This window comes from Electrona antarctica, assembly GCF_951216825.1.
Source record: "Electrona antarctica genome assembly, chromosome: 7".
Lineage (NCBI taxonomy): Eukaryota > Metazoa > Chordata > Actinopteri > Myctophiformes > Myctophidae > Electrona > Electrona antarctica.
In genome coordinates, this window is record NC_136812.1 from 24,527,523 (window position 1) to 24,552,985 (window position 25,463).

Sequence of the window (25,463 nt, forward strand, 5' to 3'; positions counted from 1 at the left end):
TTACAGACTTTATGTGACGTGTCGGGGCTGTTAGTTTAGCCAAAGACATACCTCTGCAAAAAATGTCTGTCTCGCCTAATGTAAAAAGATGTGTGCCATACAGTATAAATGCAACATATAGAACAATAAAGGCTATCATTTGAGAAAGTGTGTGTGTAAAAGAGATAAGGAGCGAGTCCGACGACAACAACCCAATAAAGAGACACTTCCAGCCAAAACCTACATAAAAAACAACCTTTGTTTATTATTATAAGGTAGGATTAACGACAACATGCTTTTACCACGATAAAAAATAAAAAAGATATTGCACTGGTTTAACTGTAGCAATGTGGTTTTTCTTAATTTTTTCCTCTTAAATCCTTTTTTCACACTCTCTCGCAGGTTTTCACTGAACCTCGCTCCCCATCAAGCGCACTAACGCGTACACACATACACACGCTTCAGAAATACTGCTTGAGTCGAGTGCGTCAAGTGTTTTTCTTTTTCTTTTTTTTTTGCTCGAGGCGAAAACGACCTCGCCATACGTACAGTGGAACACAGACGGCTGACTCCAGTTAACAGGCGTAGGACACTGCACACCGGGGACACGGCTGGTGACCCAAACACAGCTGAATCTCAGTGGTGTAATGCTAGCAGAGGAGGTGGGCATATTATTACCCCTCTATCCATATGGCAGGCAGGCTGACGGGTGGTTATAGGGTGACCTCCCCCGGCCATATACCATGTGTCAGTGGCCATTTATAATGTTTAAGGTGGGGCCTGTGGGTATCCGCCGTATGCCCAGGGACAGCGGCTGGCATATGCTATGTGCCCAATGACTGTACATAAAGGTATACTGTGCAGAATGCTCCCCATGTGCTCAGACAGAGAGGTGGTTATTGCTGTGTGCAAATATACTACAGCGCCAGTGTTAACGTAACCTTATTTGAAGCTCTGAGAGGGTAGAAGTAGGTTTTTTACACTTTAGTGAATTGTCAATCTTTTCGGGCCCTGTGAGGATGGAGGGGGGGCGGGGGGGGTTGTATGCACAGAGTTGAGGTAACACAACAAGGTACAGTAACACGGCACCGCGGTGCAGCCAGGGAAGGGAAGGCTACTCAGCCTGGCCCCAAGGCGGGTGATGGATCGCGCCTTGTGTTTTCATTGGCTGACATGGCCCCGTGTCTGTATGTTTGTTTGTCTGCAAGGATGTGTCGGTATGTGTTGTGTGTGTGTGTGTGTGTGTATGTGTGTGTTTGTGTGTCCAGTCGACAGCCCAGGGCTTCAGATTAATGACTCCACCCGGGAAACTGACACTTTGACTTCCCTTCCTGGCAGATGGCAGGACCATCATCTTTACACACGGGACTAAACAACTTGTGTGTGTGTGTGTGTGTGTGTGTGTGTGTGGTGTCAGTATAGGGATGGCAATGTTGTCGCTGGTAGAATGGCACTAGTATTGACCAGAGTGTATAAGGGCAGCTGTCCATGCGGCAGAGCAGATGGACTGGAGTGTGTATGACTACATAAACACAAACAGTAGCACAGGCTTCAACTATATAATGTACATCACAGCTGGAGAACTGAAGTCACATTGACGAGGGACTTGGCGACAGTGAGTGCTAAGAATCCATCCAGAACGGACTTTGACTGAGGCGGCGATAGAGCTCTGGTCAACGAACGAATGTTGCTATACACGGCTTGAACACTTTCAGAGGTAATGTGCAAGATGACTGACCACTCTGCGCACTGATCAGCATGATATACATGGCCGCTACGGATCAAATGTAAAAGAGAGCCGCTGTGTGGATGCATGCGGTGTTCTAATGCGGCATCGACAAAGACCCAGAGGAACAATTCAGTTCAAAACATCCGTCTGCCAAACAGATCAATGGCGTCACTTGAGTCATGTAGCGCTGTAACACCCTGCGGCCAATGGGGGGGCACCTCTCCCGGTTCCTGGCTGATTGATTAGCCGAGGTGGAGAGCAGATAAATCAAAAGAGTTTAAGCAAAATGTCTGCAGGTTTGTGACAAATGATGGGAACCGCTTATTCACATGCTAAACTATTTCACACACACACACACACACACACACACACACACACTCGCAAAGGACAAGAGGACTTTGCATGGGAGAAGCTGTGGACATTATGTGCACTGTCAGTTCCTCTGTCCCGATTCCCCGTTCACAACAACCATAAACTTGGGCTGGGCAATATATAGATATAAGATTGATATTGTGATATGAGACTAGATATTGTCTCATATCAGTTTGAGAAAATGGATATTCCCAATACAATATTATTGTCAAATTATCGATATTGAGGTATTTGGTCAAAAATATTGTGATATTTGATTTAGTCTATATCGCCCAGCCCCAACACACAAACACAGTCTACCGTGACTGGTTCATCATGTGTGGATTAAACTCAACATGAAGACAACCACATTATGATTGCAGGCAACTTAAACGTGTGGAAAGCTGTCGGTACATTTCATAGCCTGTAAGAAAAGTTTGATTGCTACGGGCATCAAGTTCCCATTGACAAAATAAAGAAAAAAATAAAAGAAAAAAATAAAGTAAAATGAAACCAAACCCAACAAATAACATTAATATGTAAACATAATACAGAGATTGCCACATTGTCAGTGTGTGTGTATGATATTGTAGTTTTAACGTCTTTTAGTGATCAAGAACCTTCTTTTCAGCTGCAGTGGGACTGTAACGAGCAGTGTTGCTTTGTCAAGCGGTGACATAAGCAAGCGGAGAATTACACAGGGAGGTTTATCACACAATGAAGCAACACTGAACACAGCTATTTGTTTTGGCTCCGTCACTCTTCAGTTGACTTCCTTTCGGAGGTGATTTTTTTTTCCTTCTCTTTTTCAAAATGTAAAAACAATTCTCAGTGCCATTTCCTGTGCACAATTTGCTTGCTTCAAACCTTTATATATAATAACTATTAGCACGGGAATCTATCAGGGTGAGTCGTGTATCCAATAAACCACCATATTTTGGATTAAGTAGGCAAACTGAAGTTCTTCAAATCAATTTGGAACTTGGATAGTGAATTGAACTCCCGCCCGTTTGTCACAGAGGAGTGGGAGGGTCAAAGCTCTTGTTCAGAGTGGTCATTGGTCGACCGCCCCTCTGCTCTGTAAAAGCCAGACATCTGACTGGCTCAACCTTTTGTTATCGTCGGTTTCAATGAACAATATAAGAGATAAAAGGGCAGTGCAATGCCTGCTTCCCTGCCTACTCAGGCGTCTGTACATAGGTAGCAGGGTTGACAGGGAGCCCCTAAACGAGGATACCATTACCCTAAAAACACACATTATGCACGCACGCACACACACGCAACACTGCAGGGTATAAAACAGATGCCAAACAGATTTTTAAATATTCATATATACACACACATAGACAGTCTCACACACACACACACACACACACACACACACACACACACACACACACACACACACACACACACACACACACACACACACACACACACACACACACACACACACACAAGTAATGTCCGCAAAATTTACATAAGAGGCATAATAACACACAGAAAAAACACAGCAAGTTGGTCCAGATATCAAATAAAAACAGCAACTTTTAAGTGGCTGATCGATAACGAGCAGGGGCTAGAAATAAAAGCTGGCAGTCCATTGGAACAGCACTTTAGCTAAAAACTTTGGGTTGAGGCCCATTCAAGCATCCTGGGACTGTTTTTGGTGGAGAATGCTAGAGTGGGTTATTGAGCTTGGGCCCTGTGGTGAGCGGAGAACGGAGACTAATAACAGGCTGTTGATGATTTATATATGTGCCATTTCGCTATGAAACGCCCGCCTCTAGAGCCAGGGAGAAGACAGCTGAGTCAACCTTGTGCGCTACAAAAAGATGGTACACTCCCGCAAAACATATTTGCAACTTTGGGAATGAGTTGCCAACTCTTACACTTGTGTAAAGTAATCTAATCCTGTGATTTGTCAACTGACAAAATATCCTGTACCGGGATAGTTCATGTCACACCACAGTCCATGTAGTGATAGCTAAATCCTTAGGCTGATCGCTAAAGCTAAAAGTCCCTGAACAGTCAGTCAACAGTTGATTACAGTTACTTACTGGGATTCCACAGCAAATCACTATGCTAACTTGTGATTAGGCTGTGGTACTGTATATGCTGTAGTAGAACAGTCTTTGTTTTGCCATGCAGGGTAAGTTTGGCATTCATTTGGTAAGTCAGCATAAACAGTTCAGGTGCTAAGCTATTGCAAAACAGTAGCAATCCTGACAACCCCTACAAAGCACTAAGCAATGTGTGTATGCTCTTCGTTTGGGGAATACATCCGCTCTCCAGCAGATTTGCAGTGTTAGATCATTAGGGACTGGAGTGCAGAGAGGAGAGAATGTAATTTGGCCTGGTTAGCTAGGTGCTGAGTGGACATTGGCGGTGCAGATTTAGACCTAATAATCCCCGTAATGCATTTATACAGATTGCTAAGCATACGCTGCTCTTTATTGCTGAGATACAACCTTTTCCCATTCACGGCTGGGCAGACATGTAGGAGAGAGTGAAGGAGGAGAGGGAAACGTGTTCTGTAAGGCACGGCCATCTGATCTATTAGCGAGAAACACATGCGTGAGCTCTGGCTAACCTCAAGGTGAAAGGTAATGATGCAGTAAACAGAGAAAAGGCTGTTAGCAAGTGTGTGTGTGTGTGTGTGTGTGTTCATTCATCTTGTTCATTGTGTGTGTGGACCACCCAACTCTATATTTCTAGCCCCAAAGTAAAGAGAGAACGGTAACTTTTCACAAAGACAGTTAGTCAAAGGTCTGACTACAGGATCCAATGACGTACAGGAGATACGATGTCAGGATGCCAAAATGGCCGGCACCACATTCACGTGTAAAACACAGAACAACCCCGGAATGGAACTAGTACTACAGTACCATGTTTATCTCTGCCTTCCACTTCTGACGGATCAGTCTCTCTCTCTCACTTTCTTGGCCCCATCCTTGTCTTCAACAATCTCACTCTAGAATTGGGGTAGAGCTTTCTAGTGTGATGTTTTTCTTCCAAACATGCAGTTCATGGTGAATTTAAAAATCTTGAGCCAACAATTAGTGGTGTGAATTTGTCCTTTCTTGTGTCTTTTACATGTTCTTGCTGCTACGTCTTCTTGCTGCTCGTCTTGTCTTGCTGTGAGGAGGCAGGGGCGGCAGCACTTTTCAGGGGTTCAGACCGCTGAGACTCAGCTGCTGTGGCAGGTGGGATTGTGCTGGGGGAAGGCTGAGCAGCAGTCGTTGTCCCGGACCACAGTGCGGACACGGTGGCCAACTCTCTGCCGATACCTGCCACCTGCCTTGTGTCCGGGGGGTCCTTGCAGCGGGGCTGGGCCGGGGCTGTGCAGTCTTTCTGGGTGGAGGACGATCGCAGTACTGGACAGGTGACTGGCTCTGGTTTAAGTTTGACTGAGGTCTCGGATAGCCGGTGAGATGTCTGAGGGCTTCTGGGGTGCCTGAATGGAGATGAGAGGTGGTCCGCAGGGAGCTGGGAGTCGGGGGTCTTGGATATCTTGTCCGTGGGGGTGCCGAGTATCACCGGGCCCAGCACACTCTTAGCCACCATGGTGAGCTGGGACACCACCTTGTCCACCCCGCTCTCAGTGACTGAGGCTAGGGAGGCTGATGCCCCAAAAGCGGCAGCGGCAGCAGCAGCCATGCTCTGGGCCTGTCTCCTGTTGTCGGCTTCTTTCTTCTCCTTGGAGATGCCTGGAGAGGAGCATGTGGGTCGCACTACTTCTCGGTCATCACTCTGCCCAGGAGAGGCAGCAGCAGCAGGAGTAGTGACGGTAGAGGAGGTGGTGGGTATGGTTCTGGGGCTGTCCATGATTCGGTCGTCAGATTTTGGTTCTGGAGAGGCAGTCTTCCCCTTGAGACTCCTCCTGTCTTGCGGAGGTGCCGGTTTGAGGAAGGGCTCCTTGCTGACTGAGATGAATGCACTGCCTGGAGTGGAGAAGGGTAGGGGACCCTGGGTGGGTATAGCGGAGGTGGTGCCCTCTGAAACCTTGCCTTCTTGTCTCCCACAGTCGTCTTCTGCAGACAAGGCTGAGGTACCGTCTTTCCCTCCCAGGGAGGTGCCGCTCGCTGTGGGCTTCTGCTCGATAAGCTTGGCTTCCGTTACGGAGGGGAGTGTGTGTGATGGAGTGTGCCTGCCCAACTGTGACGGACCGGACTGTGTAAGCGTGGTGGAGGAGGTGCAAGAAGAGAGGCAGAGGGAGGGCAGGGTGCCCCCAGGGCCCGTTCGGACGGTGGTGGGCCGAAGCAGGGGAGGTGTGGTGAAGGTGGTCCCCCTGCGCCCATCCTGGCTGTCCTCCGATCCCTCGTCTGTCTCGTCCTCCGATGAGTCAACCTCGTGTATAGCGTCTTGCTTCTGCAGTGACTCTCTCCGCTCAGCTCTGTCCTGCCGGATGGCCGACAGTTTGTCCTTCAGCTTGCTCTTGCCCGGGACCAAGCCCAGTGAGCCGGGCACTGTGCTGGGACTCCCCTCGCCTTCTTGCCGCCCAAGCTTCCTGGAGGATGACGAGTGTTTCTGCAGGCTACCCTTCTCCACCCCACGCCCTGCTGAGGACAGCAGGCCCTCGCTGGCAGACTCCTGGCAGGCACAGAACAAGATATATACTCACACCAAATACAGGAAAGGGCACAACAATTCATCATGGAACAGAAAAAGTACTGTGATAACACAAACTAGTTTCAGCTGCTACTTAAGCAGTATTTCTATATATATATATATATTGTTATTCTATAAACTATTCCTTAAGTAATCAGAAACAATTTTTAATGTTGTAGATGATTTTGCAATATTTTCAGCTCTTCCAACAAATACTTCCAGGACTGCAACAAAAAATCTTGCTACGCAAAAAATAAATGTCCAATGAAAGGGACAATATAGGGGCTAACATTAACGGTATTTAACAGAGTGATTTAAAGTAAAAGGTTCCATTGCTGTACTGTATGGCAAACGTCTCCTTTGTCATCACATGTCCCTACAGGAATAGTAGGAGCTCCCATTACCTGGAGGCTCTGTAGACTCGGATCCCTCTGCAGCATCTCCTTCTTGAACTCGGAGTGGGAGATGTCCAGGCTGTGCTTACGGCAACCCACAGCAGGCCCCACCACCAGCTTCTTGTCCCCCGCTGTGCCGACACTCGACGGGGAGGAGGGCGAGGAGGAGAGGAGGGAGGCCAGCTTCTCGGTCGACTGCACCCTCTTGAGGAGCGGCGAGCGCGGAGGCTCTGCGCTCTTTGGCCTGGAGATCTGTCTCACCAGGGGAGGGGAGGAGTGGAGCTTCACGGGGAACGGCGGTCCCATGGCATGGCCAGAGAGCGGCGATGGGGAGCGCTGGGGTGAGGTGCTCTGGGGGGTGGGCGAGGGCGTGCGGGCCAACGGCGAGAGAGGGATGTTGCCAGCGGACTTGCGACGGGGAGAGCGGTACTGGCGCTGCAGTTTGGGGGCCAGGCCGTGGAGGGAGCTGGGCCGGATGTGGCCCGAGCTGGCCGGCGAGTTGGGTACGCTGGAGCTGGGGGAGCTGCTCTGGGAGGAGTTCCCTCCCACTGGAGGGCAGAGAGACAATATGCACGTTCATATGTGGTGCAGAGACACAACCACAGGAACACCACACACACACATACATACAATACAATACATAAAGACATGAAAAATATGAATACAAAAACAGGCACAGTGACAACACACACACACACACACACACACACACACACACACACACACACACACACACACACACACACACACACACACACACACACACACACACACACACACACACACACACACACACACACACACACACACACACACACACACACACACACACACACACACACGAGCCCCATATACATTAAAACAAATCCTATTATCGTCCATCAAAGTCAAAAACATCATACAGTGTGCAATCATTAATCAACATGAGGGTCATTTACACATTTAGTGCTCATTCATAACATGTAAGAGATGAATGTACGTGTCTGAGCACCAGTGTGGGCCTGAATAAGTAAGTATGATTGAAATGAAGGAGCTGCGTGACTCTACTGTGTAAAAATGTACAGTTAGAGCAGAGGAACTGGAAGATATTACTTATGCGTGCATGTATGTTATTAATACACTGTCATTCTACATGTGTTGTCTCGGCGGTATGAAGAGACTTTTGCCGATACGTCCTTCTATGGCAGTGGTTCTCAATCATGTAGAGACCCCAGAGGGGTCCCTACATGTAGAGACCCCAGAGGGGTCCCTAGAGGGGTCCCCAGAGGGGTCCCTACATGACACACTACATTATAGGAACTCGTCAAACATTGGTTTAATTGTCAAGTAATATCAGAAAGAGGCAATTTAATTTAATTTAACAATTTAAGGTGGGGTTGGCGAAAGGTAACCCGACTCCGCCAGATTGCGGCAGTATTGAGTTCACAAGTTCCGTCCTCCTGCCCGGATCTGGGCTCTCTCAAGCAGAAACGATAAACCGGAAGCAGCGGGACAAAAATGATGATATCTCCATAATAATTTCGAGTTGTAGTCTTGTTAGGTTGTGTTTACATTTGCACTGTGGCAGCGCTTCAATACGGCATCAGTATCGCGTTGATTTTCCGCCTCTAGCGGCCGCATATCTTTCCGGACAGAAATGGCCGGTCAGAGTACATCGTCTCTGCCTGAGAGGGACCAGATGGGAGCAGGAGGAGGAACTCACTGCTGCCACCAGCTGGCGAAGTCAGGTTAGGCGAAAGGGCCTTTGTGTGGAGTTTGCATGTTCTCCACGGCCTGAGTAAGTACCCTCACAAAAACATGCAGTAATCCTGGTCTCTATACTGCCTCCCCCTGGTCCTGATGGAGGGGAAAGGAACTGGTTGGAATAACGTGTTCCACTTCCTTCCACGCGTGTGTATGTGTGTGTGTGTGTTCTCACCAGAGTGAGCAGAGTCTGGTGTAGACCTGTAGCCCTGTGTGGGGCTGCGTGGTGACAGGTTGTGTGTGGGGGACCCGGGGACGCTCTCCCCAGAGGACAGCGAGCGGTTGAGGGAGGACAGACTGCGGCTGGTGTGGAGGAGAGACGCCTGCTTAGTGATCTTCCTGAACAGAGACGTCCTCTTCTTACTGCTGCTGCTGCGGAACAACACACACACACACACACACTGAATACAATGTATACAATGTAACCTCGCTCCCAGCCATTTCTCATCCGACAGAAACGCCTGGAAAAAACTACAGCCAAAAGTGTCTACACAGTGCAGTTCTATGTACTTCCCACGGAAGATGTCTTTTTTTCTTTTACAAATCACGACAGGATTTTTGTAAAGCAATTTACAACACATCAGCGTAATTTCATTGGGCAGTACTTTCCGTAAGTATCCATGGAAATCAATGGTTCCCGACCAAGCCATGAGGCCCATAGAGCAGGATCCCAACTCCTGTTTTTGTAGTGTGAGGCGGCTTGATAAGGAGGCATTGGGTCCCATATTTATAGTTTTCCGTATGACCTAGCCGAGGATTGAACCCTGGCGACTTCCCAATCTCAGGGTGGACACCAGGGGGTAACGACTAGGCCACTGAGCTGCTTACTTTCTGTATTTCTGCTTTTCAGTAAAAGTTCGTCCAGTGTTCATAAAATGTAAAGTTGTAGTCGGAGAGGGTACAAATGTAAGCAAATTGACCTGTAAGGATCCATTTGGTTACATTTTGTACTACAAATGGATAACCGAATGAATATACAATCCACGCTGAAGTAAGTGCATATACAATTAGGATTACATGTAAATCTACTCCTGCCGTGTCCTACCTGTCCTGTCCCTCCTTGGTCTTGGTCTTCTTGTTGCGTCGGGCCATCTTGGACTTGTGGCCGATCTTCCGGGCCGGGCCGATCTTGATGGTGGTGTTCTCAAACGGAGTGGCAGAGATGGACACCTTACCGCCACTCTGAGGGATGACAGAACCATTAAAACATGTGTGCGCACTGCGTTTCCCAAACAGTGGGTCTGGACTCAATTCTGTGACGAAAGTAAATATCCTTAAAATACAGTACTGTATGTACCCCTGTGTCTGTGTGTAGGGACTTTACATTTTTTTAGGGAAAGTCTGTTATTTGAGCTGTTATGTGCTGTTAGGTGCAATGTGCATGCATATGAGTGATCACTTGCACTGAGCTGTGCATAACAATGATTTTCAGCTCAGGAACACACAGAAGTATAACATACAGTACTATAGAGGACTGTTCAGAATAGGAACATTTGAAAAACTAATGACGGTTGCATCGACAATGTGACACAAAACTGTCAGCAAATGTGTCCGATTATGTCGGTATATCAATATCAAGAAAATCAGCCAATCATTCATCATCAATGAATCCTGAATGTTGTTAATCTCACTGTTTCATGAGGTGGTGTGAGGTGTTGGTAAGTGCCAACCGTGTGTCATACCTTAAGGATAAGCTCCACCACCTCGGTGTGCACTAGACCGTGTACTGCCTCTCCATTGACATGGGTGATGAGGTCTCCCTCTCTCAGCCCCGCCTCATCGGCTGGGCCCCGATCCTCTACATGCTGATGGAGATGACAGGGAGAAAAACAAGATGACGGAGAGAGAGAGAGATGAGAGATGGGGAGTGGAAGGAGAGAGAGAGAGAGAGAGAGAGAGAGAGAAAGAGAGGAGAGTTTGAAAACATGACTAATGACAAAAAACTCCCATATCTGCTGGGTGAAGTACAACAATGTGCAAACACAGCAGCGAGAGAGGGGGTAACATGGGATGAGGGAGGGGAGATTGTGGTGCTGTTTACTGCCATCTTGTGCCAACAAAAATAATTTTAATCCTGCTCTTATCTCTCTCCCAACTCTACTGGGAGAAAATTAACTAATATGGTTATGTAAAATCTGTGTAATATGATAACACATCCCTAGAGTGATAATGAATGATTACATTTGGTAATTATGTAGATCACAAATAAAAGGAACTCTTGTTGTAAGTATTCTTAGTAATTAAGAAAAAGTGAGAAGACTTTGTTGGACTGCATCCATTTTAATCTTCAATGGGTTGGCCAATCAATCTTAAATTGTACATGGACATTGAGCATTGGCATGGGCAGGGACTGACGAAGCTGATTTAAAGCCACATTTGAACTGTTTCTTTGCATTTTTTGGCAAGTCTGTGTGGAGTTGTGCCACACACATCCCTGGAAGTGTGCATGTAGTTGGGGCACATGAATCCCTGGCATGGAGCAGTGATAATTATATATTTGCATAGCACCCTTTATAGGGTATTCATACATTAGTATATTAGGGTACTTCTGTAGATTACAAATGAGCTAAACTCACTTGTAATTAATGATACAATTTAATTGATGCAACCTTTTCATAAGAAGCTGGTTGAGAACGGTTGCCATAGTATTACCACCATGCTGATGGCAGTGTGTGTATGTCACTCACCCAGACCATGTGGTGTACAGAGTAGATGTCCGTGTCGCCCATGTACACACGGATGGCCCTCAGGGTGAAGCCGTACTTCTTGCCCACCCGGTGGATGATTATGGCAGGCTTGGCGCTGCTCACGGCCGGGGACAGGTCCCTGCTGGGGGACGAGTCCCTGGACGAGGGGTTGGAGGACAGGGAGTGAGGAGACATGGGGCTGGCCAGGGGAGAGGCTGCATGGTGCTCTGAGGGAGACGCAGGGAGAGGGAGGCACCGGTCAGAGGGGTATACTGTGCTGGTACACTTTGACACAGATGAACGCACGCACACACGCAAGATTAACTTTTATATCACATAGGCAGGCGCACACACACACACACGCGCACACGCACACACACACACACACATACACACACACACACACAGGCGTGCCGTACGGACACGTGCACACACTCTAACCTGAGGGTATCATGAGGGACAGCGTAGTGGCTGAGGCTGACTTGATGACCTTGTTGAGCGGTCTGGAGCTGGCTGTGCTACTGTGTTTGTCTGCGTCTCCGGACAGCAGCCTGTGGCGCGCCCTGCGCGCAGCCAGGTCACTGATGGCTTTAGGGGTCGACACGGAGCTGCCGCTGCTCTCCGGGGTCACACAAGCACCTCCGCTGGCACCACGATCACACACGTCACCTGAACTACCCGCTGGGAGAGAGAGAGAGAGAGAGAGAGAGGGAGAGAGAGAGGAGAAATGACAGAGAGGTCACACGAGGTCATCAACTGTGGCTGACATTGAAGAAGTGCGTCGATTTTCACATTCTGCAGAATGCGATCAATAGCATGCAATTGCCGCCGCCGAGATTATGCAATCAATATTACTCATGCAGTATCATTTTACCTAAATTGCGTGCTCAGCATACCCACACTATTGTTACCATGTCTGACGTTTATCATTTACCCTCACCACTTTTGTTACACTAGATCCTGGAAATCAGGTACTTTCTATTTATCACATACTGCTACTAATGTACTGTAGATACCTGGTAAAATGTTGACAATGAACTTAATAAACTAATACTATTGTGTATAATGTCTACTACTGTGTAATATTAGTTATTTTACCTGTATAAACTATTGTTTTATTTTTCATTTTGCATATGGATATTGCCTGCTTGGCCCCTCTTTATGAAGGATTTTCTGCCCCTTGTTTCTCAGTTTTTATTAAGGGTTGTTTGTTTATTTATGTATTGTTAAATGTGGGCCTGTCAATCCCTTTGAGACTGTAACAGAAATCATTTGACTTCACTAGAAATAGTTTCTCTGTCCAGGTAAATCCAGTCAAGTGCATGCTCTGATTCTGCAGCTGTAATGCTACTTCTTTGGACTCAGTGCTGTGGTGATGTGATGGACATGTAGTCCTGTACTGACGTGTGAGCGTGGTCCTGCTGAGCAGGCTGGAGGTGGTGGGAGAGTCGTCCAGCGTCAGCTCCCTCTCCACGGGCAGCTCCGGGATGGACAGAGGCAGCTCCTCGCTCCGCGGGCCCCTCACGGCGCTCTGGCCGAGCAGGCTGGGACTCCTACGGCTGCCTGCTGGGCCTAAACAGACAAGCATACACGCAGGAGGGGTCAAACATGCACGGACAGTGCATTTGGTCGGCACAATTGGCAGAGAAAAAAACGTCGAATGATTCCCCAAACCCATCTCAACGTGCCAAGGCAGGCACCCTGTCGGCAACGGGCATGAGCTTGAGAGGTGCCCCCCGGGCGAGTGGTCGCACCGAGCTGAGAGGTGCCCCCCGGGCGAGTGGTCGCACCGAGCTGAGAGGTGCCCCCCGGGCGAGTGGTGCCCCCCGGGCGAGTGGTGCCCCCCGGGCGAGTGGTCGCACCGAGCTGAGAGGTGCCCCCCGGGCGAGTGGTCGCACCGAGCTGAGAGGTGCCCCCCGGGCGAGTGGTGCCCCCCGGGCGAGTGGTCGCACCGAGCTGAGAGGTGCCCCCCGGGCGAGTGGTCGCACCGAGCCCAGAGCTATTTTGAAAACCTTAATTTTAGCATATCGTAAATGTAATGTACTGTAGAAGCTCCTGTCTGAGCTAGGACCTTAACAACAAGGTGTATATATTTATAGCATTGAAATATTGATCCTTCTAAACTTCCAATAGACTCGTTTCACTGTGGTGAAACAGTAACACTACCTCTAAAATCTTGGACATTTAGGTTCAACTCTGTCAGGCTACTGGATACAAAGCAAAACAGAAGTACATTGTTGCAGTGGTTAGTACCTTGACCCGGTCCTTCCTCCTCCAAGGAGATGGCGAAGCGCGGCATCTCGATGATGGCTGAGCAGCAGCGCCTACGCACGGTCAGCGGGGGACTGGAGTCGCTCTCCGTGTGGGACGATTCAGACACAGACAGACGCTTACGCAGGCTGGGGGGGGTAAAGACTGGTCAGTGTACATTTATGCATGGATGCACGCACGCACGCACGCACGAATGCAAGGAGGCCACAGACTCAATCACACAATATTGCTCTAACGCGCTTCCAGAAACCCAATTTCAGCTTGTGTTAAGGCGATTTCTCTCGCCTGCGTCTTGGTGATTTTGATAAGCTTCAATATTAGATTCCCTAATAGATATCTGAATAATTAAAGCGCAGTACCACAAGAGTCATCCTGCACAAGACATGCATACGTCATTCTACATTTGTTCTCAATAAGTAATATGAACCCAGTGAATTATTCAGGGACTGTACAGTTAAAAAAAAAAGGTGAAGATCAGATGAATTTTGAATTTTTACTTTCACCTATAACGATATGCCCAGAATTGGGAGGCCAGGGTTAATGTGTTCAACATAAACTCACATCTCTGGAGATCCCACCAGCCAGGAGCGGTCTCTGGACTTGAGGCCACTGAGGCTGTCGATGCGCTCCCCACCCTCCTCACTGAGGCTGCGCTTGGTGGGGGGAGGGGTACGCTTCTCCTCGTGGAGGGAGAGGCGCTCCATGCTGCTGTACACCTGCACGCACACACAGAAAATGTAACAGGTAAAGCAACAACATCTAACTTATGAACCACTAATTATATGATTAGAAGTATTTGTGTCTTATAAGACTATCTCTGCTCAGTCCAGCGTAAAATTAAAAGGTTAACACCACCAACTGAAGAGCAACTGTGTTTGTATGGCATGAACAAAAGCTACAATCAGAACACTGTGTGTGTGTGTGTGTGTGTGTGTGTGTGTGTGTGTGTGTGTGTGTGTGTGTGTGTGTGTGTGTGCGCGTGCGTGTGTGCGTGCGTGTACCTTGCTGAAGCGAGGAGAGCAGGAAGAGAACTGCCGTAGCTCCACATGTTCATCGTCGTTGGTGTCGTCCTCCTCCTCCGAATCTACGTGGTGGTACTTGTCTGAACGAGCTGTGCACGCACACACACAGACACACACACACACGCACGCACGCACACACACACACAAATACAAATTAACCACTTAAACCCTATCTACACAGAATGATTCTCTTCACTGAAAACGGGTGATATACGAGCTCACAAGACATCGCGACTTGTCGATCAGACATTTTTTGACAAATGTTTCCCCTATTTTTACCGAATGTCCGCCTATTATCATATGCCCACAATAAGGCCCCTAGGTGTCATGTGGTTAAGAGACTAATTTAGTGCCCAATATATACAGTAGTACACAATATAACAGCCGGATGGGAACCGTGAGGTTCCCAGTTCGATCCCGGGCTCCCCCAGAGTTAGTGTCAAAGTGTCCTTGAGCATGACACTGAACCCCTAATTGCTGCCGATGTGCAGATTTGTGCCTTGCATGGTTTCCACAGCCATCTGTGTATGAATGTGTGTGTGTGTGTGTGAATCTAATGCACAACCTATGTAAAGTGCATTGGATAAAAGCGCTATATGAATGCACCATTTACCATTATTTGATATATCCTGCATATTATACATATATATACATACACACACACACAAATCAGTGTTCTGCTCAGCTCTGAATAATTGCATACAGTCCAAGTGCACTTGTTAACAGAGTGTATGGTGCAGAGACAGACAGACACACACAGAGGGAGACAAGACGCATACTGTCAAAGTAGCTGGTGTCATCCTCCGACTCTAGCTGTGGGATGAACTCTGCCTTCTGCCTCAACAGACTGTTCCAGTCCAGGTCTGTGAAGAAGGCATGCTGCTTCACCTCGTATGCACTGCCTGCACACAGGAAGAGAGGACCACGGAGGGAGACGGGGACGAGGCATGGCATGAGGAGTGATAATGAGAGAGAGAGAGAGAGAGAGAGGGACGAGGGATGGCATGAGGAGTGATAATGAGAGAGAGAGAGAGAGAGAGAGAGAGAGAGAGAGAGAGAGAGAGTGGGACGAGGGATGGCATGAGGAGTGATAATGAGAGAGAGAGAGAGAGAGAGAGAGAGAGAGAGAGAGAGAGAGTGGGACGAGGGATGGCATGAGGAGTGATAATGAAAGAGAGAGAGAGAGAGAGAGGGACGAGGCATGGCATGAGGAGTGATAATGAAAGAGAGAGAGAGAGAGTGGGACGAGGGATGGCATGAGGAGTGATAATGAAAGAGAGAGAGAGAGAGAGGGCAGGAGGTTAGACTTGATTCACTGGGAACAACAGAGACACTGTTCATGTCAAGCTACAATTGGAGTTTACGTATTAAATCATACAGTGGATTATTTTTCACAACAGTGGCAGCAGTAGGATTTAAATATCAATGTGTGCCTGTTATTATATATCGTCGCTGTCGGACAGAAAACCTGTATCTCCATAATCTAGTATATATATAGTTTTGTTCATAATGCCATTTTCTGTGTGTGTGTGTGTGTGTGTGTGTGTGTGTGTGTGTGTGTGTGTGTGTGTGTGTGTGTGTGTTTTACCTGTGCCCAGTCTTTCTAGAGGGTTCTGTCTTAACAGTTTGGAGATGAGGTCTTGCGCTTCTTGTGGGAGAGCCTCCTCCTCCTCTGGCCAGATGATCTCATCTACAGTGCAACACACACAGTTCCACTGGGTTTATTTTGTGACTAAAAACTACAAGATAAAAAGCGCAAGAACTGGAACAGGAGTGTGCTGGAGGGAATACTATACAATCCGCCAGAAGGCTAACAATACAACACCGCAATGCACGGAGGCACTTAGACCTTACCTACACACGGCATAAATATGGACAGAGACATGCTCATAAAAAAAGATATACAAAATCAATGGGAGTTTATGATCATTGATTTGCCCTTTCATCAAAAGGAAATCAAAGTGGAACAGAACGAACAGGGAAAATCACAATCGATTTCATCTCTTGTAAGTCATGGCTCTGCATGTAGAAGACGGAACGGAACAGCGTCTCCGTGTCTCCAGCATTTCTAATGATTAGATCATGTTACGTGTGGCCAACCACCTCCCCCCACCACTACCATACCTAGAAAGAAAGACGTTAATAATGAAATACAGCCTCAGTAATGCCTATATTGAGTAATGGATTATGGATACAACGCAACATTGCACTTGCAAACTTTGTTTTGGCTCTAGGGACACGTATTTCATAAAATGAATTAACTTGTGATGCTGATAGATAGGATGCAATGTAATCTTGTTAAAGCTTTATTTAATTCAGCATACCTTACACAGCAATTCCTCCATTAGATCTTAGTAACGTCACACTATATGTTGCCTTGAATGCCCTTTCTGCACAACGTTACATTTCCTAAAAGTTCCATATTGGGACCTCCCTTTCCCAGATTTATATAGCCTCTTGTCCACCGCACCATGGAACGCTTCTGAGAATGCTTTATAACCATTCCAACGGTTTGGTGTTGTTAGATGGGGAACACTTTATACCATGGCCAGTCAGCATGGCTGCATAACCATGCTCAATCCACTGGGAGGGTTTAATGATGCTTATTGGTTTTACACCCTGATATCTGGCCTCTGGTACTCACCACTGATGACCTGTCCAAACAGCTCCTCAGGGGTGTCACCAAAGAATGGAGCACAGCCCACCAGGAACTCATAGAGGATGATTCCCATGGACCACCAGTCCACTGGCTTCCCATAGCCCTGACGAAGTATCACTTCAGGGGCAATGTACTCTGGGGTACCGCACACCTGGACGGATGGAAACGCACACGTGTGCACACAGTCACACACACAGGAAGAAAACTTAGTTGCAAGATACAAAAGATTATTGCTTAAGAAGATACTTGTTAGATACTATAATACTAGTTTTGCATTTTGACTGAACTCACTGATATACTTGCTATCAGTGAGTATAATTCCCACTAGCCAGTAGCCACTTCAGCAGGCAACAGCAAATCGTCGGTCAGGGCTTATTTTCTATGAAATAAATGAACACTAATTTAAATGTGGTTTGTGTTCCGGTTGAGGTGACATACCTGTTTATCCAGGAACTCTCTGGTGTCCTTCTCTATGTGTCCTTCATACAGGTTGGTGGTCAGACTCATCAGACCGATCTTAGACAGACCAAAGTCTGTCAGTTTGATGTGGCCCATGGAGGTGATCAGCAGACTGCATGAAGATGAACAAATATTATCCTCTATAAAGATCCTGGTCGTGGAAGATAAAGCAACACTAGGCAACCTAACTGAGCCACACCAGGAAACTGAAACCTATGACTTTAAGAGGAATCAATATTCAGGAGAATCAAGAGGGTGTATTTGTCACTATACTCATACAGGGACAAGAAGTGAAATGCTAGAATGGCGAGGTCCACAAGAAGTGCTAACAGTGACACGACTCGACAATAACAATGACAGTGGACTTCCCTCTTGGTACAGACTAAGTATGGTCTAATCTCTGTTCAAGCGGCTGGACTGACTGGTGAACTGGTTCAGTCTTTCCTTTAAAAATGTCCGCTGAATGTATGCTCAAAGTTGCTAAATAGGACCAAAAGCACGGATATATAAAAGCTTTGCTACTTTATGACCAGTCACTTCCTGAGACATTACTCAATATGAACTTAATGACTTGCCCAGTAAAATATGAAATGCCTGCACTTTGCTGGGTGTGGGATAATGAGATGCTTACAGTATGTTTCCTTATTGAATGTGTTATGAAAACAGAGCGAGGAAAAGGTTTATGCTGCTGGCTGTTTGAATGCTACATGAGGGAGTGATTGTCACATGCTTGCCGTGAGGAAGTAAATAAAACAAAAAAGAGAATTTGCTGCCAGACATCCATGTTAAAGTAAATATAACTTTTAAAAGTGTTACTTACTTGTCGGGTTTCAGGTCTCTGTGCACGATGCCATAGTTGTGCAGATATTCCAGCGCCAAGACCGTTTCTGCAAAGTACATGCGTGCCATGTCCACTGGCAGGGCTCTTATGTTCTTCAAAAGAGTGGCACAGTCACCACCTACACACAGAGACACAGACACACGCTATCAATTAGAGTGACAGAGAGAGACAGCAACAACACGCCAAGAGTAAGATACACATGACGGACAATGGCAATAACAATAACAGAAATTCTGTGAGGTAGAGAAAGAAAAATAATGACAATAAAGAAGTGATCACTGAACACAGACAGAGAGCACCATAGAATCAACACATCCTCTGGACAAACAAAACAGATAGATATCGCGTTCATGAGAATGGGACAGGCAGACAACTAGAGAAACATAGCTGTTTCCGGCGGAGGCATGATTAGCCAGTCCAAATCTTTTACAACATTCATACTGCTCCACTATTGATCTCTCCAAGTTTAGCAGTCAGAGCAGCATTCAGCATTCCAAAGTAATGAGTAGACTTAACATCTTCCACATCAATATTTTCAGTTACTTCTCTTTCACTATAAAAGGGTGGAAGCTGAAAAACAACTTAGTTTAGGTCTGCTGAAGGAACACTTGGCTGCACACTAACTGCATATTATATCTCAAAAACATTTTAAACAGCAAATGAGCAATGGAAAGTAGTTGTTAATTATTCATAGCCTGTTTATGCAATGTGAATGTTGTTACTCGATAAACAAACTAAATTCCATAGGATGGTGTAAAGTGTTGGTTGGTGGGTGTCAGGTACCCTCAGCACCCACTGGAACTCCTACTAACCTTCCACATACTCCATGACCATGCAGAGGTGTCTCCTGGTCTCAAAGGAGCAGAACATGGACACCACAAAGGGGTTCTCTGCGAAGGTCAGGATGTCCCTCTCCACGAACGCCTGCTGGATCTGGTTCCTCAGGATCAGGTTCTGCTTGTTGATCTTCTTCATGGCGAAGCGCTGACGCGTCTCCCTGTGGCGCACCAGGAACACAGCCCTGAGGAGCACAGAGGAGTAAACCACATGAACATTAAAAAAAATCACACCCGTGTGAACTGAGTGGTGCAAGGTCTTATATAGTCTGATCAGCTATGTCAGTGACGTCACACACTAACCATGCTCACCTTTTCACGGAGTCACGGACACGTACACAGGTACACAAACATAGATACAGACAAAGCTGGTTGTTGGAGTGGTTTGCACCATTAAAAAATAGCAAAAATAGCAGATCTACAGGTACACAACACCTCTTGATGTCACACATTGTGAGCTTGTAGATTTTATTTTTTTTGTTTTGTCATACAGCAACAGGCTTACAGTGGCTTATGTAGGGCAAATCCGATGGAGATGAGAGAAAACCGAGACTAAGAGACTGAGAGCAGAGTTATAGCTATATGCAGCTTTTAACCCATTCAGGCCTGACGTCGAAATAAAAAAAACGTTCGCTCTGAAAGAATATATATTCAAAGATTTGTGCCGCATTTTTACGATTTTCCAAAAATAGCAGACCTACAAGTTCATAGCGCGCCACTCGGTGGCGCGCTATGAGCTTGTAGATCTGCTATTTTTCAATAGCTAAAGTATAACATAATGCTTAGTTAAAACACCAAAAGGGGTTCCCGCCCAAAATGGGTTAAAAGCTATAATATGACACAGATGCGTCCTCAGGTCTAAATGGGTTAACATAAATACTGTAGATATATTTATAACTTTAGGAGTAGGAACCTTGCACACGGCAACTTCAAATATCTCATGTGCGATACTGTAGGAGGACCAATGTATAAACGTTGTTATCCTGTCTTACTATTGATGTTATTCTTTAAATGTATTTATTTGGTATTGTTCATTAGATTTACCATTATTGCTGCTACAGTCTGAGGAACCAATACCAAAATAAATTGTACTTTTATAGTATGCACTCGTACACAAGATTTAACCTAATAAAAAACCTAATCTTGAAATAGATGTGTTGACAGAGACAGATGAGCCCCAACTACGCAACAATGCATAAATTATAGGCTTTAAACAGAGAGATAGAGATGGATAGAAGCCAGCCAGCCAGATAAACAGAACGATACAGGAACAGAAAGTTACATAGATGAGAAACAGCTTACCCATAGGCCCCATTGCTGATGAGCTTGATGGTTTCAAAGTCCTCTTCTTGAGGTGGTTTAGTTTTTGGCAAGGCTGGGACTGTAGCTCCTCGACCCTGGAAAAAACACACGCATACATACATACATACATACATGAATTCTAAGAATCTCTGACTGTCCGCCGCAGTCTGAAAACTCACCTCTTCAGACTCCATCTTGGCCCGTAGCACTTGCACTTGCCTTGAGGTCATTGGAATTTATAATTTAGCATTTTATTAGATTTGTAATTTAACATTTTATGTAGACGTAGCACGTAACACTCTATAATGTCATGTCATAGCCTCACTGTAGCGATCTACTGTTCGGTACATATCTGTAGATATTAGGTTCTTAGCTTGCTTATGATTCGTGATTACTATTTATATGTATTTGATGTATTACCTTGTGTTGATGCTTACTGTAAATCGCTCTGGATTAAGAGCCTCTGCTAAATGCCTAAATTGTAAATTGTAGGGTATGACTGTACCAGGAATAACTCAAGCGTTGTCTAATTGATTGACCTGAAACTCGGTGTGTGCCGGTGATACCCGAGGAAGGTATAGTGCAGTAGTGAATTCAGTTGGGGGGGTATATGTATATGTCCCCGTACCTCCATATTTAGTTACTCTGGGAAAGGGTACAATGGGTACTCTGGTCCCCGAAGGCCTAGTTTACTACAATTGAGAGACTCCTTTGTACTGAAAAAGGGCAGAAATATGTCTGTGGGGAAAAAAGATGGTCGAAGAAACCTCTCAAAAGTAAGCTTTTATTTGTTAATAATTAACTGAATCATGAGAATAAGTGTTGGCACTCACGTCTACCGAGTCGTCAGTATCCGGAGTGTCTGGGTTGCCACTGTCATAACTGCTCAGCTGGGCCATTTCTGCAGACGCACAAGATGAAGTATCTCCCATCAGAGTTAACCAAACCAAAGATAAATGCTACTAGCTAGCTCTCAGATCCACTGGCATTAACCTACATTTGTCTAAATGTGTCCCCTCAAGTTAAGTCATAACATTAGTAAACTACTTACTTTGAAACATTAGTGGTACATGATATATTAAAGCACATTCTTCACCACTCCTTCAACTGATCATGCATGCATACACACACCCACACCCAGGGAATCTCTGATGCTATAGCATACCCTCCAGGGGGTCCCTGGTGAGGCCCAGCTGGCTGATGATGTATCTAGGGATATCACACTTAATGCCCTGGCCCTCTTTGGCATGGCCCTCTGCTGCCTCTAACAGGTGGTAGAACTCCTCAGGATTAAACTCCTACACACACACACACACACACACACGCACACGCGCACGCGCACACGCACACGCACACGCACACGCACACGCACACGCACACGCACACACACGCACACACAGAGAGAAAGGAAGGAAAAGAAAAGAAAAGTGTGAAACAGAGAGACTGGTACATGGCAATGATGGCACAGAACAACATAACCCCTAGAGTAAAAGATCTGCAGTATAACTAATGTTTAGGCTAGATTGTGGGGGTTCATTAATTCACAGTACAAACCATCGTCTTAAACCAGAGCCATGCTTAGTTGTGCGTTGCTAAAAGCTCAAAAGTGTTCCGAGTTTGTATTGTAGATCATTGCATGTTTTTTGAGAGTGACACCCACACGTGGCACAACCAAGTATAGCTCACGGGTTATTCCGTGTGTCCTCTGACAACGACATAGGGCCTATAGAGCGTCACAGTCCCGCCCCCTACCATGGCCCAGGAAATGATTCTTAGTCCGGGAACCGAAGGGTGATTTTTGGCTGAACGTGGTTTCTTCAGATAAAGTTTTTTTGTCAACTGATTCTTGTAGCTTGGGGTCACCTCTTAATAATTCAAGAGGGTGCCCAGTGATATCCCTTGGGCATTTTTTGTTATTAGCCCCTTAATGCCCGAAACACAAAAGAATCCACCCAAAATAGAGTTTTTTGGTATTTCATGCAAAATACTTGGTCTAAATGCATCAACTTTGAATTCTACAATGTTTATGAATGTGGATATGCAATCCACATTGTATAAATGTATAAAATGTATGATTAATGCATTATTTATTAATGCATATTATTAACCCCTTCATGCCTGGAAACCCCAACATGCCATAAAATATATCTTTTGAGAATGAGATTGTATGCACAATAATCAAGTCAAATGTATCAAATCTGCTTTCTACCATCTGTATTAGTGAAACTGTAGCATATTTCTTTTCAGGTTGAAGATGGTGGCAACAACAGCCAAATCCAATTAAAATGATACACTCCAAAGTGTATGACCTAAATTATATCTATTCAATGGTCATCGTACTCCTGTCTAGTGACTGTGATGTTCATGTGGAGGACGCCCTTGCCTATGAGCTGGCACCAGTCTTAACTGCCATGTTCACAGAGGATGGAATGCAAATGTATATACCTTTATTGAAAGGATAAGCCCCTTGAGATGCATCAAGGGGCTCTCATTAGAAGCATGGGGGTCTCTCATTAGAAGCATGAGCACGGTGTTAGAAGATGAGTGAAAATCGATTCTTTAAATACATTGAAAAGAAGTGATTGATCTAAGTCTAAGTAATTCAGAAAGCCACGTCCACATTGAAGACGTCACTTCGGGAGGAATGCTGCTGATGCAGATGTCACTGTCATTGATGGATCAGACCTTTGGACCATCCAGCTGATGTCAACAACATACCTGTCTGACAGTGATGTCTACCTAATCTTCGAGATATAGGTCTACTGTGAAGTCTGTGATTACATCATGGTCATGATCAGGTCAGTCAGCAGAGATGCCAGGGAGACGGGGGTCAGCTAGAAATACCATGTCCTATCATGATATATCTCCTCCAATCACTGTAGCTACAAACAGCCGCCTTTTGAGGTCTGATTTCCACACTCCTCATCTTGTGCTATAGGCATTCCAGCAAGTGCCATCTGGACTTTCAGGTCCTGTTCAGTTAAGGAAACTATGGAGGAAACTAGAATACTAGTCTGGGAGAAAATAATGGGAAAGGTCATGCATGTACTTCAAACCAGCTGCACTACCATCAACAGATTAATTGAGAATGTATAGATCCCCCACTTTTAAACATCTTTGTGGCAAAATGTTGATGGGCATCTTACACCAGCATGAGACGAGAGTAGTTTGGATGGAAAAAGACAGATCTATCAGGCCACTGAGCCCTACCAATCTACCTAAAGACCTGCAGTAATAAGTGTAATAAAGTAATAAAAGTAATAAGTGTAATAAAGTAATAAGTGATCGAGTTAATTCATAGGAAAGGAGGTGTGGTGGACATGACCACTTCCAAATAAGCATTTATTTTGGAATGCAAATTTGTTGCTTTTGCATTCATTATTGTAGGCCTATTTTATGGGATTTTGCTGTGTTAAGCATGATGGGGTTAATATCTAAAAATGCCCTATTCTGAAATCAAATATATTGTACATATCCACATTCATGCGGATAAACACTCTAGAAAGCTAATTTGATGCATTTAAACAATATATTTTATGGGATTTGGGGGTTTGAGGCATGAAGGGGTTAATATGCATTAATTAATAATGCATTCATCATAAATCTACTACATTGTGCCTATCCACATCCACAAACGCATGTAGAAAGCAAATTTGATGTATTTAGACCAAGTAATTTGCATGAAATACCATACAACTTTATATTCAGGGATTTGTTAGTATTTCAGGCATTAAGGGGTTAATAACTAAATTTGCCCAAGGGACATCACTGGGCACCCTCTTGAATTCGTGAGAGGTGACCCCAAGCTACAAGAATCAGTTGAGAAATAAACTTTATCTGACGAAACCACGTTCAGCCCCACGGCTCCCGGACTATCTCCGTTCATTTTCCTCATAGACATTTCAGAAAGTATTTATTTAAAGACGTTTACGCCGCGGACAAAGCCAACTCTTGTCGTGACAAATCATCAACAAACACAATTTTTCGGGCCAAACAAAGAATTAGAAAGTAGAAAAAAACGGCAGGTTACAACACTTTTTTTTTGTTGTGTTTTTCTTCTATGTAATTATTTGTTTGGTCCAAAATATTGTGTGTGTTGTCATGATTTGTCACGACTCGAGTTGGCTTCGTACGACGCTTAAAAGGTCTTTAAATAAATACTTTCTGAAATGTCTATGGGAAAAATGCATTGTGATTCATTTCCTGGGCCTGGCGTCGTCATGAAAGGAGGCGGGACTGCGACGCTCTATTGCTGTTATTTCACCCCATGACGCGCGCACACGCACACACACACACACACACACACACACATGCCCCCGCTCCAGGCTGTGCTGCAGAGGGGGTACTTCCATTTGTTAAAACCCGTCTCGCATGGTGTTAAGAGCATTACTCAAAGCTACAGTTGTACAGTAAGCACGGTTCTGTACATCGCGCTCCTCTATTTCTCCTCTACTATCTGGACTGTGCATCTGGACTCTGGAATGACCTGCCTGGCGAGCCGCAACCAAGCAAGCATAGTCTCATCTTTCATGTCAAAAAGGTAACAAAGTAAAACTCTATTTTTTTTACACCATGACG

The 25,463-nt window shown here is 45.7% G+C and overlaps 1 protein-coding gene across 8 annotated transcripts in view; it reads right to left on the reverse strand.

Moving 5' to 3' along the window:
* Positions 1-382: 382 nt before the first annotated feature.
* mast2 (microtubule associated serine/threonine kinase 2) overlaps positions 383-25,463 on the reverse strand; it is a 197,673-nt gene continuing 172,592 nt past the window's right edge. For 6 of the 8 annotated variants that reach the window (XM_079506003.1, XM_079506001.1, XM_079505999.1 and 3 more), the window contains 20 exons: positions 22,051-22,183; positions 21,719-21,786; positions 20,886-20,980; positions 19,560-19,768; positions 18,727-18,865; positions 17,886-18,018; positions 17,433-17,598; positions 16,377-16,478; positions 15,568-15,690; positions 14,768-14,877; positions 14,328-14,482; positions 13,749-13,894; positions 12,900-13,067; positions 11,937-12,176; positions 11,496-11,722; positions 10,491-10,613; positions 9,854-9,990; positions 8,984-9,180; positions 7,075-7,613; positions 383-6,652 (listed from right to left, as the gene is read on the reverse strand). In XM_079506003.1, the coding sequence (XP_079362129.1) occupies positions 5,168-6,652; positions 7,075-7,613; positions 8,984-9,180; positions 9,854-9,990; positions 10,491-10,613; positions 11,496-11,722; positions 11,937-12,176; positions 12,900-13,067; positions 13,749-13,894; positions 14,328-14,482; positions 14,768-14,877; positions 15,568-15,690; positions 16,377-16,478; positions 17,433-17,598; positions 17,886-18,018; positions 18,727-18,865; positions 19,560-19,768; positions 20,886-20,980; positions 21,719-21,786; positions 22,051-22,183 (4,695 nt within the window). In that variant the 3' untranslated portion in view covers positions 383-5,167. The remainder of the gene's footprint in view (positions 6,653-7,074; positions 7,614-8,983; positions 9,181-9,853; positions 9,991-10,490; positions 10,614-11,495; positions 11,723-11,936; positions 12,177-12,899; positions 13,068-13,748; positions 13,895-14,327; positions 14,483-14,767; positions 14,878-15,567; positions 15,691-16,376; positions 16,479-17,432; positions 17,599-17,885; positions 18,019-18,726; positions 18,866-19,559; positions 19,769-20,885; positions 20,981-21,718; positions 21,787-22,050; positions 22,184-25,463) is intronic. The other 2 variants (XM_079506005.1, XM_079506000.1) reach the window with 1 other exon arrangement.